The 27708-nt window shown below is 39.7% G+C and overlaps 1 protein-coding gene and 1 long non-coding RNA gene across 2 annotated transcripts in view; one reads left to right on the top strand and one right to left on the bottom strand.

Moving 5' to 3' along the window:
* CENPU (centromere protein U) overlaps positions 1–27708 on the bottom strand; it is a 39836-nt gene extending 12128 nt beyond the window's left edge. The window contains exons 1-8 of the mRNA XM_076010691.1: positions 27603–27708; positions 23752–23800; positions 20787–20904; positions 16247–16352; positions 8314–8374; positions 7552–7788; positions 4668–4737; positions 1153–1261 (exon numbers count right to left, since the gene is read on the bottom strand). Coding sequence (XP_075866806.1) covers positions 1153–1261; positions 4668–4737; positions 7552–7788; positions 8314–8374; positions 16247–16352; positions 20787–20904; positions 23752–23800; positions 27603–27643 — 791 coding nt within the window. The 5' untranslated portion in view covers positions 27644–27708. The remainder of the gene's footprint in view (positions 1–1152; positions 1262–4667; positions 4738–7551; positions 7789–8313; positions 8375–16246; positions 16353–20786; positions 20905–23751; positions 23801–27602) is intronic.
* LOC142876372 (uncharacterized) lies at positions 1257–9611 on the top strand. The gene is made up of 2 exons (XR_012923268.1): positions 1257–6894; positions 9330–9611. It is a non-coding gene; the product is annotated as an uncharacterized LOC142876372 (long non-coding RNA).

Raw genomic sequence — 27708 nt, 5'->3', positions numbered from 1 at the left:
AGCTAGGCTGACGCCACAGCACTCACTCTAGCTTGGGCAACAACAACAACAAAAAGGATTAAAAACATCAAAGAGTAGAACAAAAACTTTAAAGTAAAAACAATATACTAATATATTGTTCCAGATATAGTGATAATTACAATAAATGTTAATGGACTAAACTCAACAGTTGAAATTCAAAGACTAACACATAGGATTTTAAAAGATTCAGAGGGTGCAAAAATATAGTTAGAATGAATAATATTTGATAGCATAACAAAGTGACTATAGTCAACAATAAGTTATGGCATACTTTAAAATAACTAATAAGAGTGGGATTGAAATGTTACTAACACAAAGAAATGATAAATGCCCGAGGTATGGATACCTTAATTACCCTGATTTGATTATTACACATTATATGCCTGTATCAAAACATCATATGTACCCATACAACTATTATGTACTCATAATTTTTAAAAAATAAAAAATAAAAATATTTATAAGAAACATTAAGGTTTAAGGTCACACAGGGTTGGATGTAAAAGAAATTAAAAATAATGTAAAATCTGGCAAATGCTCACAAAAGAAAGCTAATGACAAAAATCAGCATCAGGCAAAGTAGATCTTAACATTCCTAAAAGCATGTTTAGGAATGGAGAGGGTCACTACATAATGATAAAATGTTCAATCTATAAAACAGAAATTTTAAACATTATGTTCCCAACAGTCTCTAAATATATACAGCACAAATTGATAGAAGTACCAGAAAAAATGGAATAATTACAGATTCCACATAGATCCAATAATTAGACATTCTAAGTAGATCCAGCAATTAGAGATTCCACATAGATCATATGCTAGGCCATGAAGAAAGCCTCAAAATTAAAAAAAAATTAAAAAATAAGGTATCACCAGACTATGATCTTTTACCATATTTAAGATAGAATGTTAATACAAAAATTTAAATTAAAAAGTCACATATTCAGACATAGAAAAACATACTCTAATAATTCAAAGGATTAAAGAAAAAGCTATAATGAAAATGTAAAAGTATCTACAACTATTTCATCATGTTAATGAAATAATACATATCAAAAACTGTGGGATGAGCAAAAATTTCTGACAAGGGAAATTTATTAGGTACATATATCACAATATCAAAAGACTTACTTATATTGTAGGAGGGTTTTCTCAAATGTAGGCAACACAATATCCAACTCCATGAGATCACTGGTTTTCTTTCCTTCTAGACACCAAATATCTAGAATATTGGAAGTATCTAGAATATTAAGATAAGTCAATTTAATATACCAATTATTCATAATTTTGCTGTATGTCCAAGGTTCTGAAAGCCTGAAACAAAAATAGTCCGACCAAATTGTAAAAGATAGCTATAGTGGAAGAATCAGATAGGACTCACTACTTCTTCCTATCCCAGTGCACAGTCTCACAAACCCCTGTCTATACTCTAACTGCTGTCTTGTTGGTTCTCCCATTTCTGCAGAAGCAACCCAAGGCACTGATGCCTTTTAATTACCCTGATGTGCCTTTATTGAATAGTCTGCAGTTATCAACATTACTGGAGATAAAGCTCCTCTTTGTAAGCTACATTTGCTGAATTTTAATCTATCAGATAGGCCATTTGTAGAATACATCAAGATCACTCAGTGTATTAATTTAAATAATTATAGTCAAATACAGTAACATACTGGAAAGGAATCTGAAGACCTAGGTTCTAGTTTGAACTTCTTCCTTGCTAGTCATGAGCTCTTAGGCAGGTCATTTAATCTTCTAGAGGCCCAGTTTCCTTAATTAAACAGAAGAAATAAAACATTTTCTGCCTTTCATTTACAAAACTATAAATTACTACACATTTGTATGGTGTTATCAGTAAATTTCTAAAGCATGCTCAAATTTTCTATATAATGTTAACATAGGATAGTCCACTCTTCTTCCATAATTAGTTTCTTATTTAATACTGCAAAACTGATGAACATGCTGAGAGTTCATCTCGGATTCACACTGACCTGAGCACAACTCTTGGCTGTGGTGGATTAACAACAGCTGCAGATTCTTTGCTACCCTTTCCTATTTTCCTTCCCCTTGAACCTGGGATAGCCCCAGGACTGGCTTGAATAAAAGAACATATGGAGTGATACTGTGCAACTTCCAGGGCCAGGTCTTAAGAGGTCTGCAGCTTCTACCACTTTTCACCTCCTAAAATGCTCCCTCCTAGAAGTCAACTGTCATGTGAAATTCTGACTACCAAACAACAGGGATCCCAAGCTTAGATAGAAGCATGAAAAGAGGTCACATGAGGGAGCTCAAGGCATCTGACATATTAACAAGAGACTCTTAGACCTTTCGCCCCAGCTCAGGCACCAAATGAGCAGATTGCCCAAAGCAAAATTGTGAGCAAATAAAATGGCGGTTGTTGTGCATCCGGGGTTGGCAAACTACTTCTGTAAAGTGTCAGACAGTAAATACTGTTAGCTTTATGGGCCACCTGCTCAACTGTGCTACTGCAGTATGAAAGCAGCCATAGACAATACACAAACCAATGAACCTGGCTGTGGTCCAATAAACGTTTATTTTCAAAACAGGCAATGGGCCAAATTCAGATTGTAGACAATAGTTTTCTGAGCCCTGTTTTAGTTTACGTGTTAATATACACCTGAAACACTGGCTGAGTTCACTTACAGCTGCGCAAGCTCAGACAAGTTTTTTGATCTAATCTTAATTTTCTCAAAAATGAGAAAATATGAAATAGCACCTATACCTCATAGGTTTATTATAAGGATTAGAAAAAGGATATTAAACACTCAGTAGAATGACACACACAGTAAACATTCCATTGTTTTTGTTGCTATTTACAAAACAGAAACAATGCATCCAGGCCAAACCTACAACACTGCTCACCCCAATGCAGCCACTATCCCCTGGGTCCCAGATCCCTGTTTACCAAAGCTAAGCTCGCCAGGACTTCTAGAAAAACCAGTAATCTGGTCCAATTTTACCTGTCACATTTAAGTCTTCAATTCACCTAGAACTGCTTTTTTGTTTATGCTGTCAGTCAGAGGAGGTCTCATTTCATTTTTCTACAGGGAAAACCCCACTGGCCAGCAATCTCGTCTTTGTCATGCACTCATCAAGTTTCTATATATCCATGGGCCTCTTTCTGGTCTTTTGGTCCTTAAGATTAAAATTAACTGTTCCTTAAATGTCTGTTAAAACTCACCTATAAAACTATCTGGAACTGGGCATTTTTTGTTAGTTTGTTTTTATAGAAAGATTTTTAACTACTGATAGAATTTGATAGTCATAGGATTATTCTAGTTTTTTCCCCTTAAAAACCAGCTTTGTTAGCCTTGCATTTTTCTAGATATTTAGGTGCTGCAAGTCAGGGGTGGAGGGCAGATGTCTCTTTTTCATCTATTTTTTGGGGGGAGGCCCTGGATTTTTTTAAATTTTGCTTCTAATTGACACATAATAATTGTACATATTTACAGGGTACAGTTTTGATACATGAACATTGTGTAAAAATCAAATCCAGGTATTTATTATGGGATATCCATCACCTCATACATTTATCATTTCTTCATGGTAAGAACACTCAAAATCCTCTCTTCTGGTTATTTTGAAATACACAATGCAATAATGTTAACCACAGTGCAACAGAACACCAGAAATTATACCTCCTATGAAGCTGTTCATTGTATTCTTAGTAACATTTTAAACTGTGGTGGGAATATAAAATTATCCAACTACCTTGGGATGTAGTTTCCAAAGTCTGGCAGTTTCTTGTAAAATTAAATATATGCCTACCCTATGACTCAGCAGCTTCACTCCTTTTTATTTAACTAAAAGAAATGAAAACATATGTTCACAAAAACATGTGTATAAGAATGTTCATAGCAGCTTTGTCCATAATAGCCAAAACCCGAAAACAACTCAGTTATCCATGAACAGGAGACTGGATGAACTATGGTATAATCATACAATGGAATAAAAATCACACAAAACAACATAGATGAATCTCAAAAAAAAAAAAATTATGCTGAGTGAAAGAACTGAAAGAAGACTTATACAAAAGTACATACTATGTTTCTTTTGATAAGAAGTAGGCAAAAATAAAACAATCAATAAATAAAGAGTACATATTATGTGATTCCATCTATATGAAATTCCAGAATTGGCAAAACTAATCTATAGTACAGGTGTTTGCATTTTCCAAAACTCAACTGACTGTACACTAAAGAGTTGGGCATTTCATTATGCTGCATGTACATTTTACATTAAAAGAAAACAGTGTTAACAAACATTGAACTCTAGTTAATCATGGGCATGCTGAAATATTTCAGAACTACTGACATCTAATTTATTATAAAATGTATTAAAAAATTAAAATGGATTAGCGGATGGATAGGTAACAAAGCAAGTATAATAAAATGTTAACTGTAAAACCTAAGTGCTGGATATATGAATATATACTAAAACATTTTTTCAGCTTTGCTACATGTTGAAAATTTTCATAACAAAATATTACTCCAAAGTCACAGATTCTTAATTTCTAAAAGAGGCAATTTTACATATTTACAATTTACTACTTTAACAAATTAAGAATAGAGTTTTTTTCCCATGAAATTCTTGAATGAGGGACAAAGTATAAAATAACCATTCTGTACCTGAGTCTATACTTTCACTTCTTGATTTTTCCCTTGTGTCACAAGACATCTTCCCTTCTTCCTGAGTTTTCTACAAAAAAAGCATAGGTTTTTATATTTAAGTTTTATTTCTCTTAAAACATAAGGATTAAGACAGTGTTATCAAACACTGTCATTCAATACTTTAGCAATTCTTATTTAGTTCTAAATTAATAGTTGCATTAATATAAATTATCTAAATTAATATAAGGAAACATTGCAAAAAATTAAATAAAACCATCACAAAATAAAAAGAAAATAACACTTTCAGTTGACTTATAACCAATCAGTTGCCTTGGAGGAAGTTGAACTTTTATTATTTAAGATAGCAATGTGTGTCATCAGCTGAAATTTCCGCTCACAGCTGTGAAGAAGCAACAGCTTCTGTACTAGCTCTCTTGCCATAAACAACCATAAAGTGGGGGGTCGGGAGCGGCAACTTTACTTAACCATAGGGACAACAGCAACACAAGACTGAGTTCCCTGAAAAAAAGGAAACTCAGAAGGTGAGCCCCATGAATGCCATCTCCCCCACATACAATTTCTACCTGGGGGCACAGCAAGCTAAAGTCCATGCAGAGCATGGAAATCCTACTCAGCTGCGGCGCCTGAATAAGCTGCCGGAGGAAAGCGTGGGCATTTGGTGGGGAGTCCTTGACTGAGTACTGTCCGTGTGCCAGGTGAGACATAAAGTCTACCAGAAAGCAGCTATCTGGGAAAACAACGTAACAGATAAGAGACGGCAAGCAGCACCGGGAAAAGTTAGAAAATGCAGACCTCACACCTGGCTATTCAGCAGAAAGACCACACTTAGCGTGCCATCTCAGGTCAATATTGTTCCCAGGGGGGAACAGCTGGTTCTTAGGGGGGTTGAAAAAAAAAAAAAAAAACTTCGATATTAAAATGGTTTGTAACCCTTCTCAGGGACCCAGTATATAAACAGATACACAATATACTTGTATACTTTTACATAGCATTAAAATTTAATTGTATTTGTGAGGGAAGGGGGAAAAAGTCTAAAAGGCCTTCTTAGGGATGCAAGAATGAAAACGAGTAAAGAAACACTGCTGTGAACTAAAATAAAATCCTAAGCCCCACACCCCAATTGAATGGACCCCCTCTTGGCCAAGGGGACCCCAGAAAAACCTTAAAACCGAGCTCATGGCTACAAAGGGAAGCAAGGTTGGATGCCTTGGACAGTAAGATACTAAATTATAAACAGGACATAAGGCCATGCAGAGCAAATGTTAAATCACCTGCAGGCCACCAATTTGCTTGACAGATCACTTGAGTCGGTTTATTAGGGCTTGTCTCCGATTAACAGACTTCCTTAAGACAGTCTAAGCTTTTACATAAAACTTCATTTCTTTAACCAATTACAAATCAGAGAATTTTTAAACCCACCTATAACCCGTAAACTCCTGCTTCGAATATCCTGACTTTTCTAGGCCAAACCAATATACACCTCCCATGTACTCACTGATGATTTTACCTGCAATTCCTCTCTCTCTAAAATGTGTAAAATCAAACTGCAGCCCAACCACAGCAAGACCACTTGCTCAATACTTCTTGGGTGTGGGTCCCCCGGCTATGGTCGTACATATTTGGCTCGGAATAAACCTCTTTAAATTATTTTACAGAGTTTGGGTTTTTTCCTGTTAATACTGCCCTAGAGTATGGCCTACTCTAAACATACCCTAAACAAAGCCTAAAAGCAACCTCTGACCAGATCCACCACTGAGACACAGACTAGAGTTTGTGCTAAGCAGAATTCTAAGATGACTTGTATAATTACCTCCCCCCGCCCCCATCAAGGTCTAATCCAGTGAAATTGTCTATATTAAAATAATTTAAAGCCATCAGGCAGGAATAGTGATAAAAGTCTGATTTCTATAAAAGTTATACTAAAAGTTAACCAGCCATTATTCCCTAACTTCCCTACTCCTGTAACTGCTTGCTGCTTAAGGTCACATCTCCTTAACAGGCACAAAATTTGTGACCTTCCCAATCACTTCTATAGATGACATCACTATTGTGAAACCTAAGACTAGTCTTTGAGATGTCTTCCAGACTCTGCATTCAGGGAGACCAACTGACGTCAACCAGACCAGTGGCCACGTGTGGGAACCCATCCAACAAGTCCCGCATCCTGCAACCACCTATCCAGGAAATGTCTCAGCCAAGAAGACAATTTCTGCTTCCCAACTCTGTAAGTTCACCCCCAGCCAATCAGCAGACCCAATTCCCTAGCCCTTTGTTCACCAAACCACCTTTAAAAATCTTAGCCCCCAAAATTCTTAAGGAGATAGATTTGAGCAATTACTCCTCTCTCCTTGCCCAGCGCCTTGCAAAATGAAACTCCTTCTCCACCGCAACTCCTGCTGTCTTAGTATACTAGCCTTCACAGGTGGTGGGCAAGGGACCTAGTTGGGTGATAACAAATTTGGGGGTTTGTCCAGGACCACCCTTGGGGCCACTTGCCAGTGGGCGGATGTAGGGGTGCACCCTCCATGCTGCACAGTCCCTTTTGGACCACGGGCCACCTCTCGCACCATCTCTGTTGGTGGGACAGTGTTGACCGCAGCGCTTAATAACTTGATTTAAAAACCTGGCTTGCAGTGGACTAGAAAAATGCCTTTGGTGACCATTCTAAGCGCATGTACCACCCTTCCCCCTCCCTCTTCCTGATCTGTCAGCTTCTTTTGGAGGCTATTTTTATTAAACATATTTTTATTATGTTAAGAAAAATATAAAATTTATCTTTTAAAAGATTGAACGGAAGAGAGAAAATGCTTTATATTTTCCTCCCACACATTTTTCAATAAACTTTTTTTTCTCTCCAAGGGAATGGCAGACACCCTCTTACCGGTCTATTTTCTGTTGCCAGGGTCTCTTTTTCAACTGAGGGCTGGGCAGTAAGTGGTCCTATCTTTTTAGGAGTGACCAATTCAGCTGGTTTCTCTAAAAGTTCTGAAGATGCTGCAGTTGGAATAGCTTCATGTTGTTGTGTAATTATTTTCTCTGCCGATTTAACTTTTCTTCTTACATCACTTTCTTCACTGGTGTCAGACTCATCTGTAATGGGCTTGCATCTTCCTCTCGGCTATGTGAAGAAAACAGCATTACTGGTGGAGGAAATACAAATGCTTATAATTCTTACTAAAAAAAGTAGAAAACCATGAAGTCCATATTTCTCATTTCTAAACTTCAAAAGTGAACATAATAGGAAGATGGCAACATAATTAGTGGCTAGGACAAAAATCCTAGGTTAAAGAGCTATGAATATACACTCCCAACAATAATTTAAAGCCTTCAGGCAGGTAAATCACAACCTAAACACATTACATGCATACTATGAAAACTGACAAAGTACAAAGAGATTTGAGACCTCTTTAATGAAAAACACTTCAGATATAAAAATATCTTGCTTTTTACTATAAAATGTAAAAGTTTCTCCGAAAACATAATATACTTTCTCTATGAAAAACATTGCTACAGAATATTTTTCTATCTATATCCACTCTATCTGAAAATGAATATTTTACAAAACATTTTCTCTATTTGCATCCAATCAAAATATAACTTAAACCCTTACAAATTAGAAAGGAGAGAGAACATTCCTACATACCTTTTTTGCACTAATTTTTATAGATTCGTTTTCACTTGCTTCACTTTCAGAAGTGTCCAAACTGTACCAAAGAACAAGCCATCAATATCTTGCACACATTCCATTTTTAGTTACGTATGTCTTCTGTAAGTTGTTTGTCCAATATGAAAGCAGACTCAATTTAATGAGGAGATATCCTACTTGTCACATGCAAGCCACCACCTTCCCAGATTTACTGGCTGTCCTACGTAACACCCAGACTGTGACAGGTTCCTCAGACAAGCAAGTACCAGTGTTCCATTACTATAGCACCTTGTGGTCATGTCTGAGAACTGCACCTTCCTCCAAGTGACCAGTCCCAGGAGTATGGGCCATTATTTGCACTAAAAGCTTATCCACGAGACCCATAATTAGGTGACAAAAATGGAAATACTTTTGTTTTATCCTTTGAAAAGGAAAAAAATATCCTCAACTTCTGATATGAAAATTCTTTCATATTTTCATTTAATTCAATACATTTAATACCAATCTCAAAATGCAAAGTATGGTGAATAATATCACCTTAAAAATGAAAGGTTTTCCTTTAAAGGTTTCACTGGGTAGTAGGAAGGCCAAAGGTAGTGCAGAGTGATGACTCCGCAAACATCAGACAGAGAAGACGACGTGGATACATGGCTGAGGGATTGGGAAAGGCAGCGTGGTTACGACACTTGAGCGGACTTGTGAAAGTACTTTTCCAGGAACACAAGTACGGGGAAGGAAGGGCATTTAAAGTAGATGGAAAGTGAATGTAAATGCATGGCGGTGTAAAGCCTGGCATGTTTGAGAAACTTCAGAGTACAGATAGAATCTATTTTTCAAGAAAAGATAATGCTAGGAAGAAGTCAAAGGATGTGACCAGAGGCTGGGATAGCTATCTGTGCACTATCATAGCTCACTGCAACCTGGAACTCCTGGGCTCAAGGGGTCCTCCAGCCTCCTGAGTAGCTGGGAATAGCTAATTTTTTTTCTTTGCTTTTCTTTTCTTTTTTTGTCAGACTGCATAGATCTCCCGGTAGTGAGTGGACAGCCTCCCACTGCAGAGCCATCAAACCCACACAGCCGTCTCCAGCCAATAACTGAGCATGTGAGGGCACTGGGGCCTGGCCACTCTGCCCGGCGCAGGCCTCCTTTAACAGTGACCCTTTCCTCTCGAGTTCTCCAGCAGGCTGGCCAGAACCATAAGTGCTGTAGCTCGGTTTGAAGCCAGCTCTGCCCAGTGCAGCTTCTTCCAACTTTAACCTTCACAGATGTTACTAATAAACCTCTTCCATGCCTAACTCTGCCTCAGTGTCTACTTACTCAAGGATCCAAACTGGCACAGGGGCATTCTATGCCACACATACAGGAAATGGGGAGCCCCTAAAAGGCAGCAGGCATGGGAATAAAACAAGACTTGTGTTTTAGTAAAAACACTCAGGCTGGGCACAGTGGTCCATGCCCATAATCCCAACACTTTGGGAGGCCAAGGCGAGAGAATAGCTGGAGGCCAGAAGTTCAAGACCAGCCTGAACAACACAGCAAGATCCAATCTATAAAAAAAAGAAAGCAAAGCAAAGAAAGAAAAGTTAGCTAGTCCCAGGCTACTCAAGAGGCTGGAGGTTCCCTTGAGTCCAGGAGTTCTAGGCTGCAATGAGCTATGATAGTGCCACTGCACTCAAGCCTGGGTAACAGATTGAGACCCTGTCTCTAAAAAAAATAAATATAGATAGATCACACTGGAAGTTGTATGGATGGGGACCAGAAGAGAGAGGGCAATCAGTTTAAGAGACAAGGAGACCAGGTAGAGAACTACCGCAGGAACACTGGTAAAAGTGGAAGTGCCTAAATTGTGGCAGCCACAGGGAGGCAGCAACAGCATGGAGAGGAAAAGGTGATTTTCAAGGCAGACACAGGCCAGAACAACAGGCCCGGTCAGACAAAAGAAAACAGCAGGGCTGATTCCCAGATCGCTGCATGTGAGGTGACTGGGTGGGCAGCAGGACCATTAAGCCCCAGAGAATACCAAAGGAGTTCAATGACAGGAGATGAGAAAGAGGAGGCCGGAGCTCAGTTTTGCCCTTGTTGAGTCCAAGGTGCCTGTGGGCCTCTAGGAAAGTATGACCAATATGCAGGACATCCTGGGACTCTGGAGGAGGGCTGGACAAGAGAGACAGACTTGGAGAACAGTAGCATACAGGTAGTTAAAACCATGAGAGTAAGTAAATTGGGGGATCGGTGGAGAAGAGAGGGCTAAGAGCAGAATCAGCTACACGTAAAGGGAAGAGAAAAAGAGAAGACCCAGGATCAAAAAATCTGAACATCCCTGGTTAGGATTTTGGGGCCTGGCTGCTGATGAACCCTGGGAAATGCAGATGTCTCTCCAGTGCATCCCTTTGCCCTGACTTCCTTTTGTATTCAGAAAAAAACCCAAACTATGTCTTTTGTTTGGACTTATCATGCCACCAAAACCAAGGTTACCAAGACCATCCATATCATTAAATGCAATAAACATGTCAGTCTTTGCCTTAACTGCTTCTTAGCTGCATTTGACCCTCCTGACTACACACACCCACCCTTAATACTTCTGCAAACACTCTCCTGGTTTTCTTCTCTCCACTTTTCTCTCTCCTTCTCCTCAACCCAGACAGATGTTGGTGGTAGGAGGGTTTCTTGAGGGTTGGCCGCAGGCCCTTGCCTTCTGTCAGGCTAGCTGCATACCACCTATATGCAAATAACCTTAGTTTTAGTTTTAACTCAACCCCAGCCCTCTCCTCTGAGCTCCCAACTGAAATACACAGCCTCTTTGACATCTCCACATCAAACTCATGATCTCTCTGGATGGATGAAGCTCAGTCTCCTGTCAAAGCTAATCTTATCCACTGCCATCAATCCATTTATACATGCCAGACATCTAGGAGTCATCTTCCCTACCCTCCTAAGCCAACCCATCACCGAAACCTGATTTGGTTCCTATTTCATGAACCTTTCCACTTCTCCAACTTGACCACATTTGCCCTGGTCCTCCCTGCCCCAGACTACTAAACAGCTTCCAACCAGTCTCCCCATTCCATTCTTGCCTCTCTCAGATTCATTCTCTACATGGCAGCCAGAGTGATAATTTTTAAATGCAGATCTGACCATGCCACCCCTGCTTAAAATTCAACTGCTCTTAGGATAATAACAAAACTCTTCATCAAGTTTATAACATAGGATCAGGTATGGCTGCAAATGATAGAAAAGACACCCCAAAAATGGCTTAAACAAAATACTTTCTTTCCCGTATCAGAGGCAATTCAGGGATGGTATCAGCAGCCCCACCATCAAGAGACCCGGTTCCCTCTATCTCAATGCTCTAATTTCCTAGGACACTGCCTCAGGGTCCAAGATGACTGCCCAGGCTTCGGCCACCACATCCCATTCCAACCAGAAGGAAGAAACAAAGAGGGTACAATCTCCTTATGAAGATATTTTCAGAAGCTGCAGATACCGCTTTGACCAGAGTTTAATCACATACAGACATCTCAGCTACAAGAGGAGCTAGGAAGTATATCTACTCTGAATTCTGTTACTAAGGAAGGAGGGGGAAACATCAGACAACTAGCAATCTCTACCAATCGTGCCATTTCACAGTGTGTTCTCCCTCTTCATTCTCTTTACTCTGGGTCACCCCAGCTTTCCTCTGTCTTGCAGTCACCAAGCTCCCTCCCACCTCAGGGCCTTCCCACACGCTATTCACCTTGCATAGACTGTTCCTCACCCCCCCCAATCTAATCCCCTCTTGTGGCATCTTCCCCATATGTGATTGGTCAGTATGATTCTTCATTAATATCATTGCTCCATAAGGTCCATGAGGACAGGGATTATGTCCATTTTGAGTTATTATTGTAAACCCAGAGCCTAACACAGGGCCTGATACCTAATCTTTGCTCAATAAATGCTTGTTGAAAAAATACCAATAAAAAGCTATTATTACTACGTGCCAATCTGTTTTAAGAGCTTAAGAGGATCAATTCATCTTAAAACAATCACATAAGGTGGTTATATTATTGTCCCACTTTCCAGATGAAGGACCCGAGGAGAAGTTAAAACATCTTGCTCAAGGTCAAATACTTAGTAGTGGCAGAACAAGGATTTGAGCCCAGCACGACAAGTCCCAGGCCAGTCACCTTAACCATGACACTACATTGCATGAATGAAGAATGAATCCTAATATTCCCTGAGTGTCCACCAGGTGCCAGATAGTGTCCTAAGAACCTGAGGTGCAACACTGAACAGAGCAAAGTCCTGTTCTTTTTTAAGCTACTTCTATTGTAGAGAAACAGACAATGAACACATTTTTCAAAGAATATACAATATTGGTTGGGTAGAGGTAAACGCTATGAGAAAGAGAATAAAGAAAACATGTTGATGAAAGGAGGTGATATTTTCTATGAGTTATCAGGCAGGGTGATGTGATAAGGTGATACTTAAAACCTGCAAGGCAGGCTGGGCATGGTGGCTCACGCCTGTAATCCTAGCACTCTGGGAGGCTGAGGCGGGAAGATTGCTTGAGCTCAGGAGTTCGAAACCAGCCTGAGCAAGAGCAAGACCCCGTCTCTACTATAAATAGAAAGAAATTAGCCAAACAACTAAAAAAATAGAAAAAATTAGTCAGGCATGGTGGCACATGCCTGTAGTCCCAGCTACCTGGGAAGCTAAGGCAGGAGGATCACTTGAGTCCAGGAGTTTGAGGTTGCTGTGAGCTAGGCTGATGCCATGGCACTCTAGCCTGGGCAACAGAGTGAGACTCTGTCTCCAAAAAAACAAAAAAAAAATCTGCAAGGCAACATGGGGACAAGTGTGCAGACCCAGGAGGGAAGAGAAATCCAGGCTTGTGGATGAACGGTCCATGCTAAGGTCCTGACGGAGTGCACACTTGGGAGTTTGAAGATCAGCAAGGAGGCCAAACCAAGGAGGGCGGCTTTGGAGCCCAGGAATGCAAAGATAGTTTTTAATATATGAAATTTATTAATGTAGGTCAAATGAGTAAAAAACACATCATTCTTTCAATAGATGAATTCTGATAAAATTCATAACTCAGTCTTAAGCAAAAATAGGGTATTTTAAGGGACAGGTATTCTTCATCTTTATTTTCCAATATCTAGCAAAATATTTAGCAAACAGTAATTATTAAATCATTTATAAAATTGAATTAAAAAATTCCTAACAGTAAAAGCAATAATAAATTCATAGCTTTCACATATACAATAACCACAACACAAAGATAAAATGTAAGAAAAGACCCCATTTATAATAATTACCAAACACAAACAAAAAAAGATAAATTATCTTGGAATACGTTTAGGAAATTTGCAAAATTGGTATGATTAAAACAGCACTAAAGGATACAAAGAATTTGAACAAATGGAAAAATCATCAACTATTCTTTCTAGTTTAATTTATAAATTTAACACAACCCAATAAAGATAGTAATAGTTTTTGTTTTTAACTTAAATAGTTGGTCTTAAAATTCATATAAGCAAACAAACAAACAAGGACAGCCAACAAAACTGTAAAAATCAATAAGGGAGCAACTGGTACTACCAGATACTTTAAATATGTTACAAAGCCTCAGCAACTACAAGAATGACCATGGAGCATGACTAGACAGAAAACCCATTGAAACAGAAAGTCTAGAAATAGACCCCAATACAGACGGAATGTAATGCACAAGATAGGTGACATTTCAGCCGGTAGAGGAAAGAAGGGCTATTTGATATACAGCACCTAGACAATGGAGTAGCCATCTAGAACAAACACCTCACACCTTACAAAGGGATAGAAAGCACAGAGGATTACACCATAAAAATAAATGACAAAAGTTCTAGAAGAAAACATGAAGGGAGATGCCTTCCTACTATGACTCAAAATTTCTAAATCCTAAAAGAGTGATAAATGTATTACCGTATTTACACAAAAATAAACATTGTCTAGGTGTTTTGTCAAAAGACAGATGAACTAGCAAAACAAATTTGTAACATAGGGTTCATCTCACTGATTTTTAAACAAAGTCATAGTAGTCAAGAAGAAAGTGACCAACACCTGCTAGAAAAAAGGAAAAGAGACATAAAAAGCTTACAGATAGAGAAGTTCAAGAGCTTTTAATCATGAACAGATGTTGCTCAATCATTCATAAGAAAAACACAAATGAGAACTAAACTGGGATAGCACTTTTGACCTATCACATTGGCAAAAATACAAGTTTGATACCTCTCTGGTTGGGAGTGTGGCATAACTATAAACATGACCAACACATATTTCATCTGACCCAGGATTTCACTTTTATGAATTTATCCTACAGATACATAGGCACCTGTGTGAGAGGGATGTGTGCCTGGTTGCCGACTACTGCACTGGGAGACTGGAGACACCTGACTGCCCGTCCACACAAGACTGGGCTACAGCATACTCATGCTGTGAAATGCCCACAGCTGTGACAAGGAGAAAGCTACACGTGTACTGACATGTAAAGATCTCCAAGATACATTAAGTGGAAAAAGCTAGGAAGCAAGGTATGCTGCCTTATCTATATAAAAAGGATAAAAATTTGTTTTCTTATTTACTTTTATATCCACTGAGAAACTCTGAAAGGACATAGAATTAATGGGGAGAAGGAAGAAACGAGTGCAAAAAATGGGAGCTAGGTGGATGATACAAACGAGATGAAGACTCGTATAAACCCTTATATATTTTTAAACCATGTGAATGTGTTACCTATTCAAAAAATTCCTCTTTAAAGATTATATTCACCACTGTTCATGTTTTCCCAATATTTGGCCCTTAGTGATTTTCAGTAACTATAAAAAACTGGAGTCTCCAAAATAACCAAGAACTATATAATTTCCCAATGCAGATAACCTCAAAATGACTTCCTCATTCAGATTTCTACATAACTGGCATATATCTTTTAAAACCCCAGTTTTGCTACTTGTAAAATACATTTAATAACTAGAATTGACCTATTAGCTAATAGAGGTCCTTAAGCCAAAGAGTTGCTCTAACTAATAACTTATAATTAATACTATAGTTATTGAAGAGTTCTTCATTATATAATATGTTCTCAAGTTGTCTCTATGAAATCATTTTTTTTTTTTTTGAGACAGAGTCTTGCTTTGTTGCCCAGGCTAGAGTGAGTGCCGTGGTGTCAGCCTCGCTCACAGCAACCTCCAACTCCTGGGCTCAAGCGATCTTCCTGCTTCAGCCTCCCGAGTAGCTGGGACTACAGGCATACGCCACCATGCCCGGCTAATTTTTTATATATATATCAGTTGGCCAATTAATTTCTTTCTATTTATAGTAGAGACAGCGTCTTGCTCTTGCTCAGGCTGGTTTTGAACTCCTGACCTTGAGCAATCCGCCCGCCTTGGCCTCCCAGAGAGCTAGGATTACAGGCATGAGCCACCGCGCCCGGCCTGAAATCATTTTTATAGAGATTTACCTCACCCATACTTCATATAAATTTATAGGACTCAAACCTATGAACCTTAAGGACAACACATCTGAAATGGACTGTCATTTCCTTTACAATTATCACCTACCATGTACAAGAAAACATTTGTGATAATTTGTAAATGAAAGGGACCTGTCAAAATCACCTAAAATGGTATGCTCATAAAAATTTCCCCTCTTATTTGTTTTACCTCAAAGCTAAACTACCTTTACAAGCATGTTTCCTAGAATAAGCAGGTGTGAATTATGACAACTGTTATAATTATTATGAGCAATGTCAATTATTAAAAAATTAAGTTTCTGTCCCAGTTTTCCTGAGGAAACACTTAACAAGTTGGCTCAAAAGATCTTAAAAAGCTTTAGTTTTATTAGCTTCTATCTTAAAAAGAGTTCCTCAGAAATCCCACCAAACATAAATGAACAAATGGTTGAAATATAACTGTACCTTCTTCTTGCTGCTTTTTCTGGAGGAGCTGAAGGGACAGATAATCCACAATGTTCGGAGAATTCTTTTTCATCATCGTATATAGCTGTGCTGTGTAAAGGAGGATCTTCAAAAGACAGAAAAAAGTGCAACTTTAAAATTCTGGTTGTTTGGGTAGTATTTAAGATTGTTCTCTTGCAATGGAGTACAAAACAATCTTTATGGTAAATGGCTAACTAAAATCAATTAGGTCACATCCTAAATATTTTGATCCCATACCTCACCAATAAAACAAACCATATCATCAATAAGTAGAGTGATACTTATAACTTTTAAACCTATATTACTGTACTTATATATTATATGTAAATTTTTAATGAGATAAAATATAATATAAATGAGAAGTGTAACATTTTCTTCCTCACCCCTACTGAGTGCCTTACACTGTACCTGGGAGACTACTGCACTAATTATAAACTCCCTAAACTTAGAGTGGCTGTCCACTCCTGTGACTATCACCTCACAAAGTGCGTAGCATACAGTGGGCACTCCATATCTGTGAATGCATGGCCCCTGGGGAGAGACTCCAGGCCTCCCTCCCTACCCTTCCTCTCCACCTCACTCCAGATCACTAGAGCCTTTAGACAGCATAAAAAGTTACCTTGAATGAGGAAGACAAGAGGAGGGTAAATGGCCTTGATGGAAAGGTATATAGAAAGGAGATACTAAGAGGAAGAGGATGCTCTCACTGACTCACATGTAACCAGTCACACAAGTTGGATTTATAATTTAACAATAAAAAAGACAAAGAACCCAATTTAAAAATGAGCAAAGGGTTTGATAGACACTTCAAAGAAGCTACACAAATGGCCAATAAGCACACTGAAAAGGTGCTTTACATCATTAGTAATTAGGAAAATGTAAACCCAAACCACAGCATACCACTTAACACCCTAAGCTTAGGATAGCTATTATCAGAAAAAAAAAAAAAAAAAACCAGTTTGCACCTGTAATCCCAGCTCAGAAGGCTGAGGCAGGAGGATGACATGAGGCCAGGAGTTCAAGGCCGCAATAAGCTATGATTGTGCCACTGCACTCCAGTGACAGAGCAAGACCCCATCTCTATTAAAAACAACAAAAAGAAAAAAGAAAACAAGTATAGGCAATGATGTTGAGAAAGTTGAGAAAGTAGAACCATTGTACATTGCTGGTGGGAATGTAAAGTGGGGCAGCCACTGTGGAAATGGCGATTTCTCAAAAAATTAAACACAGAACTACCATATGACCCAGCAATTCCATTTCTGGGTATATACCTAAAAGAAGGGAAGCAAGGACTCAAACAGATATCTGTACATCCATGTTCATAGCAACATTATTCACAATAGTCAAAAGGTGGAAGCAACCCAAGGGTCCATCAACAGATGAACAGATAAACAAAATGTGGCATGTACATACAACAGAATGTTATTCAGCTTTTAAGAAGGAAATTCTGACACAAACAACAATATGGATCAACCTTGAAGAAGTTATACTTAAGGAAATAAGACAGTTACAACAGTACAATTATTATAGCATGCTTCCCCCCGCCCCAGCTTTTTTTTTTTAAGAAATAGTGTCTGTCACCCAAGCTCAAGTACAGTGGCACAATCATAGCTCACTGCAGCCTCCAACTGCTAAAGCAGTTCTCTTGCCTCAGCCTCCAGAGGAATTCAGACTACAGGCATGAGCCACCACGCTCACCTTAATTTTTTTTCCATTTTTTTAAGACAGAGTCTCGCTTTGTTACCCAGGCTAGAGTGAGTGCCCTGGCGTCAGCCTAGCTCACAGCAACCTCAAACTCCTGGGCTCAAGCAATCCTCCTGCCTCAGCCGTCCAAGCAGCTGAGACTACAGGCATGTGCCACCATCCCTGGCTAATTTTTTCTATGTATATTAGTTGGCCAATTAATTTCTTTCTATTTATAGTAGAGACGGGGTCTTGCTCTTGCTCAGGCTGGTTTCAAACTCCTGACCTCGAGCAATCCGCCCACCTCGGCCTTCCAGAGTGCTAGGATTACAGGCATGAGCCACCATGCCTTTTCCATTTCTTTTTAAGAGACGGGTCTCACTATATTGCCCAGGCTAGTCTCAAACTCCTGGCCTCAAGCAATCCTCCTGCCTCATCCTTCTCAGTAGCAGGGATCACATGTGTAAGCCACCGAGTCCAACATGCTTCCACTTACATGAGGTTGCCAACATAGTCAGATTCATAGAAACAGAAAGTAGAATGGTGGTTGCCAGGAGCTGGGGGGAGATGAGAATGAGGAGTTGTCGTTTAACAGGTGTAGAGTTTCACAGTTAGGAAAGACAGAAAAAGTTCTGGAAATGGATGATGACGATGGTTGCACAACAATGTGAATGTACTTAACTGACACAGAAATGTACACCTAAACGTGGTTAAAATGGTAAATTTTATGTTATGTACATTTTACTATACACACAAAAAACTCAAATGAGATACTACTTCATATCCACTAGGATGGCTAGAATCAAAAAGCCAGATAATAAGTTTTGGTGAAGATGTAGAGAAACTGGAACTCTCATACATGCTCTGGGTATGTAAAGTGGTGCAGCTGCTTTGTAAAAGTTTCTCAAAAAGTTAAAAACAGAATTATTGTAAGACTCAGCAATTCCACTGCTAGGTATATGCTCAAAAGTGAAAACATGTCCACACAAAACTTGTACCTGAATGTTTATAGCAGCATTTTTTATAATGGCCAAAAAGTAGAAACAGCCCAAATGTACACCAATTGATGGGTGAATAACAAACCATGGTATATATGGCCAGGCATGGTGGCTCATGCCTGTAATCCTAGCACTCTGGGAGGCTGAGGCGGGCAGATTGCTCGAGGTCAGGAGTTTGAAACCAGCCTGAGCAAGAAGAGCGAGACCCTGTCTCTACTATAAATAGAAAGAAATTAATTGGCCAACTAATATATACAGAAAAAATTAGCTGGACATGGTGCCGCATGCCTGTAGTCTCAGCTACTCGGGAAGCTGAGGCAGGAGGATCGCTTGAGCCCAGGAGTTTGAGGTTGCTGTGAGCTAAGCTGACGCCATGGCACTCAATCTGGCCTGGGCAACAAAGCAAGGCTCTGTCTCAAAACAAAACAAAAAAACACCCATGGTATATCCAAACAATGGACTGAGCTATAAAAAATTTTAGGAATGAAATAGATGCATGCTACAACATGGATAAGCCTTGAAAACACTACATTAAGTGAAATAAGTCAGTGACAAAGGACCAGTGTCTATGATTCCATTTATATGAAATGTCCAAAAATGGAAAATCTGTAGAGACAGGAAATAGATTTATGGTTGCTTGAAGGAGGGGGAAACAGGAAGCGACTACTAATGGGTACAGAGTTTATTTTTAGGGTGACAAAAATATTCTGGAATTAGATTATGGTGATGGTTATACAACTTTGTGAAGATTCTAAAAACCAATGAACTGTATACTTTAAAAGGCTGAATTTTATAGTATGTGAATCACATCTCAATTTTTTAAATTATGGGATTTCTTTCAGATTCAGATCTTTTAGATTTTGACTTCTTTTAGATAACAAGCATTTTTATCAAGTCATAATAAAAGATCTATTGTGGTGATGATTACTTCTCATCTTATTTCACCTTATAAAATGTATATTTTCTTTTATTAACAAAAATTTAGACTGAAAATTTTCAGAAGCCAAATGAAACATATGAGAGAATACTTGTTTTCAAAATTCTTTTAAAACTTATTCCAGCAAAAACGTCTGACTACTACTGTTCTAGATGTGGGGGCACCTGACACTTTGCATCATTTTTGGCCTCTGGTGTGGCCAATGACATGTAGTGAGAGAAGCAGTACATCTGGACAAGTCATATGCTCCTGGATAGCCGGGCACCCACCCTTCCACCTCATACTACAGGGAACACAGGTGAAGCTCCCACTGGCTCTCCTGAAGGACCCCCTGCCTCAGTGAGCTTAAGATCAGAGAAAAGTACCCAACTCTTCTCCTCCTTAAATTAATGGCTCTACTAGTTGCTGGAATGGAGTAAGAAATATATTTTATATGCCCCTTCTTACAAAGCACTTTAGTAAGTGTCCTTCTATGACTGCATTGCTTTTTCCTTTAAATTTTTTTATATAATTTTTTTTGTCTGTGTGCCAATTAATTTCTTTCTATTTTTAGTAGAGATGAGGTCTCGCTCTTGCTCAAGCTGCTTTCGAACTCCTGAGCTCAAATGATCCGCCCGCCTCGACCTTCCAGAGTGCTAGGATAAGAGGCGTGAGCCACCACGCCCAGCCTATGACTGCATTGTTAACACGCTCTACTAGAAGAATTCTACTTTGATAATGTCCTTAGTTTCAATGTACCTAGAAGTGAGAAAAATTAATTCAAATTATCCAAGTACTTCCCAGAACATCATATTTTTATATAGACAACTGATTTTTATATTAGAAGATACTTCTATGTTTTTACTACATCTAGCCTAAGTTCCTTTAAAGTCACGTTAGGATAAAGATTTAAAATACTAACCAAAGGTTTCAAAAGGCTCTTCATCTTTCTCATTTTCACCCAGCCTGCCAATGCTTGAGCTATCAGAATATTCAGGAAATTCAAATATACCAGAAGGCTTGCGCTTTTGAACAGTTTTCTAAAAGTGAATAAAGTCAAAGTTACTGAATTGGCTCTCACAGAGAACATTACAAAGCTGATTTATTTAAGGAGGATGTTCCTGCTATCACTGCTGCCTAAAACAGCAATCCTAGCAATATGGAGATACCTTAAAGCGATACAAGTGGATCTACCATTTGATCCAGCAATCCCATTACTGGCATCTACCCAAAAGAACAAGTCACTCTATGAAAAAGACACCTGCACTTGAATGTTTATAGCAGCACAATTCACAATTGCAAAGATGTGGAAACAACCCAAGTGCCCATCAATACATGAATGGATTAATAAAATGTGGTATGTATATACTATGGAGTATTATTCAGCTCTAAGAAACAACGGTGATATAGCATCTCTTGTATTTTCCTGGATAGAGCTGGAACCCATTCTATTAAGTGAAGTATCCCAAGAATGGAAAAATAAGCACCACATGTACTCACCAGCAAATTGGTTTTAACTGATCAACACTTAAGTGGACATATGGGAACAACATCTATCGGGTGTCGGGCAGGTGGCGGGGAGGGGATGGGTAAATACATACATAATGAGTGCAATGCACACCGACTGGGGGATGGACAGGCTTGAAGCTCTGACTTGAGGGGGAGTAGGGGCAAGGGCAATATACATAACCTTAATATTTGTACCCCTATAATATGCTGAAAAAAAAGAAAAAGAAGCAATCCTTATACATGAGATGACAGATACACTAGCCACCCTGACTGGGTCATTATACAACATATATATGTATTGAAACATCAAATTGTATCCCATAAATACGCACAATTATAATGCGTCTGTTCAAAGAAATAAAAGCAGCAATCCTTAACACTTTTTTGGGGAAACAGACTCCTTTGATAATCTAAGACAGGGATTGACAAACTTTTTCTATAAAGGACCACAGAGTAAATATTTTAAGTTTTGCAGGCCATAAGTTTTCTGTTGTGCCCACTAACTCCATTACAGAGTGAAAGCAGGCAGTGACAATGCAAAAAAGAACGTGCATGGATGTGTTCCAATAAAATTTGACTTATGGACACTGAAATTTTAATTTCATATCATTTTCACATGTCATGAGATATTTTTATTTTATTTCAAGCATTAAAAATATAAAAACCATTCTTAGCATGCATGGCTGTACAAAAACAGGCAGTAGGGAACTGTGGCTCATGCCTATAAACCAAGTGCTCTGGGAGGCCAAGGCAGGAGGATCATTTGAGGCCAGGAGTTCAAAACCAGCCTGGACAACACAGTGAGACCCCCAACTCTACAAAAAAAAAAAAAAAAATAGCCAGGTATGGTGGCACAAGCCTGTAGTTGCGGCTATTCAGGAAGCTGAGGCAGCAAGACTGCCTGAGCCCACAAGTTGGAGGCTGGAGTGAGCTATGATCACACCACTGCATGTCAGCCTGGGCAACAGGTTGAGTCTCTTTGAGACTCTGTGAGACTTTTTAATTTAAAAATTAAAAAAAAAAAAAAAAGATTTGGCCCACAGGCCATAGTTTGCCTACACCGCTGACCTAGTGAAAGCAATGGGCCCTCTGCCCAGAAATATTTCCATATACCTGAAAGTTCATAAGTAGTTTTGAGGGCACACAGGGGTAAAAACTCCTGAATAAAGGAGACACACCAGTTTCCAGTTCAATATACTGATAAGCCCATGAAGTTTGCTACCCCAAATCCTAACGAAAGATGAAAACACACAGGAGAAAATCTTCCACAGTAGTTCTGGGAAATGTGGAAGGATACTATCATCAGATAGGACTATAAGAAAATTCTGCAAGATACAAAAATTAAGAAATAAAACTGGCAAACCAAACAAAAACTTTACCACTCACAACCCCTCATGGAAAAAATCATTCCTGGAGTGCTTGGGGGTGGAATGCCAGAAAAGAGCTGGCAGATCTTCCACCCTCTCTTAAGGCAAAAGAGGCCTCCACCACATGTAAGGCAGCTTCCTTGCAGAGGGAGGACAGGAAAGCTGAAGAAACTGGTTCCAGGCACTCTGGACTTTCAGCTAAGGCAGGCTGGGAACAGGGCTAAAGAGCTTAGAGAAATCCCCGCAAGGCACACGACTTCCGCTACCAAGGGCAGGGCGGCAGGGCAGGAGTGCTGAGAAAGCCACCCCAAGAACCAGCGGGCTAAGGCTGAGGCGGGAGCAGAGCACTGGGCAAAATCTTGCACAGGTATCCCAGGGTTTCACAGAGAGGAAAAGAACCATCTTCTAAGGGCTAGGGTTGGGGACACAGTGTGGAGAGAGACCACCTAAGACAGAAGCAGAACAGAGAGCAGAAAGAACTCTCAACTGCCTGTCAACCTGAACAATAGGCAGGATCATACATGATGTGAATTCCAGTGACAACTGGACAAGCCATTGGAAAAGAATTTGGGATTAGCTATCAAGAGTGTTAAATGCACCTGCCTTTAACATATGTTTATTTATTCTAAGACTCTATCCTAGAAAATTAAAACTGTAATGTGGACTAAGTGGAATTTCATGAAATCGTAAATAATTGTTGAAACATGGAATAATGGCTTTAAGTCAAAAAAGCAAAATACAGAAAGTTGTACAATTTTTACATGATGTCAGTTAGGTAAATGAAAATAAAACTAATACAGGCTCAGAAAAAAAGAAGGTTCTAAAATGTTCACAAAGGTCATTTTCTCCTTTATATTAAAAAAAAGTGTGAGGGAAAGGAATATACTTTTTCACTACAATAAACATTGAGCTTACCAAGTGAAGTCTACACAACTCTGAGGTCCCCACAAAATGTTATTTTATATTGTCAATAATGAGAAAATTACATTAAAATATAAAAAGATAACTTACATCTTTCATGGAATGTGTTCTTCCTAAAGTGTTCTTTGAATATCTTGCACTATTAAACAGAAAAAAAAAACAAACAAAACACACACACACAAAAGACAGAGTTAGGAAATATTTAAATTATTGGGAAAAACACTGTATCTTGTGACCCTTTCCAAACATTTTCTTTCCAAATTATCTTCCTTATCAGTTGCACTAATAGTGTGTATCTGATGAAATTTAGGTTATGGTAAAATCCTTTTAGAAAGTAGAACCTGGCCGGGCGTGGTGGCTCACGTCTGTAATCCTCGGCACTCTGGGAGGCCGAGGTGGGCGCATTGCTTGAGGTCAGGAGTTCAAAACCAGCCTGAGCAAGAGCGAGACCCCGTCTCTACTATAAAACAGAAAGAAATTAATTGGCCAAATAATACATATAGAAAAAATTAGCCGGGCATGGTGGCGCATGCCTGTAGTCCCAGCTACTCGGGAGGCTGAGGCAGAAGGATCGCCTGAGCCCAGGAGTTTGAGGTTGCTGTGAGCTAGGCTAACACCATGGCACTCACTCTAGCCTGGGAAGCAAAGCGAGACTCTGTCTCAAAAAAAAAAAAAAAAAAAAAAAAGTAGAACCTGTACTCTACAAATTTAATTATACTTTTTATAGGCCAAATCCTATAATTAATGTATAAAATAACATATGTCTTTTGTGAGCGACCTGGAAAACTCCTAATTGTGCCGTTATCCGGTTTCCCTGAGGTCCTAATCAGCAATATATTGACTTTTTCTACAGAACTGAGCAAAGGGGAGGTACACTAACACTAAGCACCTGACACCTGTTCCATCCTGCAGCTGGCTCTTATACACACATTTTCTCATTTAATCTAACAGTCCTATAAGGTAGAAGTGAATCCCATGTCACAGATATATGCTTGCCCAAAGCAACAGGGAGTCAGGAAGGAGAGAAGCCTGCACTGCAATTCACATTAGTTCAAATCCAGAGCCTGCCCTCTTTACACCCCTTCACACTCCCTTCTTTGGGCGATAGAGTAAAAAGATAAAGTTGTACGTCTTCAACAAGCTTAAAGTAAACATAGGTAACAAGAGTGACCACAATAAAATACATTATTTTATTAATAACAATAATATTGTCAGTAGTCAGTGAATAGGTATTGAACATCCTTCGTGTACTAGGCATTAAACAAGGGTACTGGGTATACTCTACGATACTACTATACGTTGTCCCTGACTTTAAAATATGCCATGGACACCTATAATCCTAGCTCTGGGAGGCCGAGGTGGGCAGATTGCTTGAGGGCAGGAGTTTGAAATCAGGCTGAGCAAGAGCGAGACCTCGTCTCTACTATAAATAGAAAGAAATTAATTGGCCAACTAATATGTATAGAAAAAATTAGCCAGGCATGGTGGCTCATGCCTGTAGTCCCAACTACTCGGGAAGCTGAGGCAGCAGGATTGCTTGAGCCCAGGAGTTTGAGGTTGCTGTGAGCTAGGCTGACGCCATGGCACTCACTCTAGCCTGGGCAACAAAGTGAGAATCTGTCTCAAAAAAAAAAAAAAAAAAAATGTCATTGAGATTATGGCAGTTTTTTTCAAATACTCATTTGTAGACAGCAAAATCAGTTTAGTGAATCTGAACCACTACTTGAATAATTTTTTAATTGATGTAATTTCAAGCTTACAGAAAAGTTGCAAAAATAGCACTCATACCTCCTGTAGACTCTTTACCTAGGTTTACCACTTACTTACATTTCATCTGGTTTGCTTTCTGTGTGGTAAACTGGACCCACTCAGCACCCCCACCCCTAATACATCAATGTGTCTTTCCTAAGAAAGAGAGCATTGTCTTGCATAGTCATACTATAATTTCTAAGATCAAGAAATTTAACAGATATGATTATCTAATCATACTCGAATTTCATCAATTTCATCAATTGCTCTATATTGTCAAGATTTCAAGCCCAGCATTCTTTTTTTTTTTTATTTTTTTGAGACAGAGTCTGGCTCTGTTGTCCAGGCCAGAGTGCCATGGCGTCAGCCTAGCTCACAGCAACCTCAAACTCCTGGGCTCAAGCAATCCTTCTGCCTCAGCCTCCCGAGTAGCTGGGACTACAGGCATGAGCCACCATGCCTGGCTAATTTTTTTCCTATATATTTTTAGTTGGCCAATTAATTTCTTTCTATTTTTAGTAGAGATAGGGGTCTCCCTCTTGCTCATGCAGGTCTTGAACTCCTGCCCTTGAGGGATCCGCCAGCCTCAGGCCTCCCAGAGCGCTAGGATTACAGGTGTGAGCCAGGCCAGGCCCAACATTTTTAAAACACGAAATACAGGAGAATACATAGTGTAAGATTGCACTAGATATAGTATTTTCATAAGCCTTTTGTTTTGCTACATGTGTGCACTAGCGTGCAAAATGTAACAAAACATCATTACTGCAAATGAAAAAATAAGTTGGAAAACTGGTGATTCTTAAACTTGAGTGGCATGAGAATTATCAGCGGGGCTCATTAAAGCAGGTTCCTTGTCGTCACCCTGAGTGTCTGATTCAGTTAAGTCTGGTGTGAGGTATAAGATTCTGCATCTTTAACGAGTTCCCAAGGCTTTGAGTCTCAAAACTTAAGGAAGAAGGTAGAACAAATATTTAATGTTAATTTTATAGATTATAATTCTGGAGTTCATAAAAGTTAAGCGTCTTATCAACGGTCACAATGGCCAAGTAACAGAAAAATGACTAGAAACCAGATCGCATAAACTTCTTAACCTAAACTCTTTCCACTATCTGCGCTCAGAAAAACAGAGCAAGGTTCCTTCTCTCTACCTTAGAATGAGTGAAGGTGGGGCTTTCAAAAGATAGAGACAACCGTGATAATCTACCTGTAAAATTTTTGTTGTACGTGCAACTAATGTGTTTTGGAGGGAAGGAATGAATAGGTTTCACGAGTCTCAAACTCCAGAGTTAAAAAAAAAAAAAAAGACAACAAAAACCACTGGCCTATATCGGTTCAACTCTTTTCAGCTGATATTCAAGGCTACTATATTTTTTTCTAACCCTCTTCTCCACTGGGCGTCTTCAGTTCTCCTCCACTGGCCACGGGAGTTTGGTCTCAGCTTTCCCGGCCTCCAGCTTCCATCCCAAACCCGCACGTACAAACACCGCCTCCTCCAGGCAGTCTTCCCACAGCCCGCAGGGAGTCCCCGGCGTGCGGGCGGGCTCGTGTGCCGGCTGTAGCTACCAAGGCCCTTCTAACCAGGTCCGCGCCGGACCCTGCACGGGAATTCGCCACGAGTCCACGAAGACTGATATTTCGGAGCGCAGTGTTGCGACCTGTTTCTAAATACACGCCCTTTTTGATGAAATTAAACTGCTCGACCCAGCCGGGAATGCCGGTTTAACAAGCGGCAGCTTGGCCCCGCAGCCAGAGATTGCAGTCTGCAGTCCACAGTTCGTGTTACGAAAACAGCAGCGTCTTCGAAATGCGAATACCACCAGCTGGAGTGCAGACTTCACTAGAACACGTCTTGCAAACAGCAGACACTTAATAATGACTAGTTGAATACTCTGCTTAGTGTTGTGAGACCCACCACATTAGACGACGCTCGCCCACACGAAGTAAGGCCGACACTAGCTTTCTCTGCTACCTGCTGGATAGTGTGAGGCCGTAACTCCTCTAATCTAGGAAGCTGGGACTATTAATAAATACACCCGTTTTACAGGCGGGGAAACCGAGGCCCTGAGCCATTAACTACTCGGACAAGTTCCACAGCGGCAGCGCGGACAGTTCCAAGAGGCACAAACCGCGGCGGAGAGGAAGAACGTAGAGCCGGCCTCCAGCCGCGCGCTCCGAGGGTCGGCAGTACTTACCCAGCTCGCCGGGGAGGCGGCACCCGCCGCCGGGGCGCCATCGCGCCGTTCTCTGCGCCGGCGCCGTCCGAAGTTCCCGCCAAGCCCCGCGCCGCTCAGAGCAGCC

Source organism: Microcebus murinus, chromosome 15, assembly GCF_040939455.1.
Source record: "Microcebus murinus isolate Inina chromosome 15, M.murinus_Inina_mat1.0, whole genome shotgun sequence".
NCBI classification, from domain to species: Eukaryota; Metazoa; Chordata; class Mammalia; order Primates; family Cheirogaleidae; genus Microcebus; species Microcebus murinus.
This window is presented reverse-complemented; position numbering and strand designations above follow the sequence as displayed.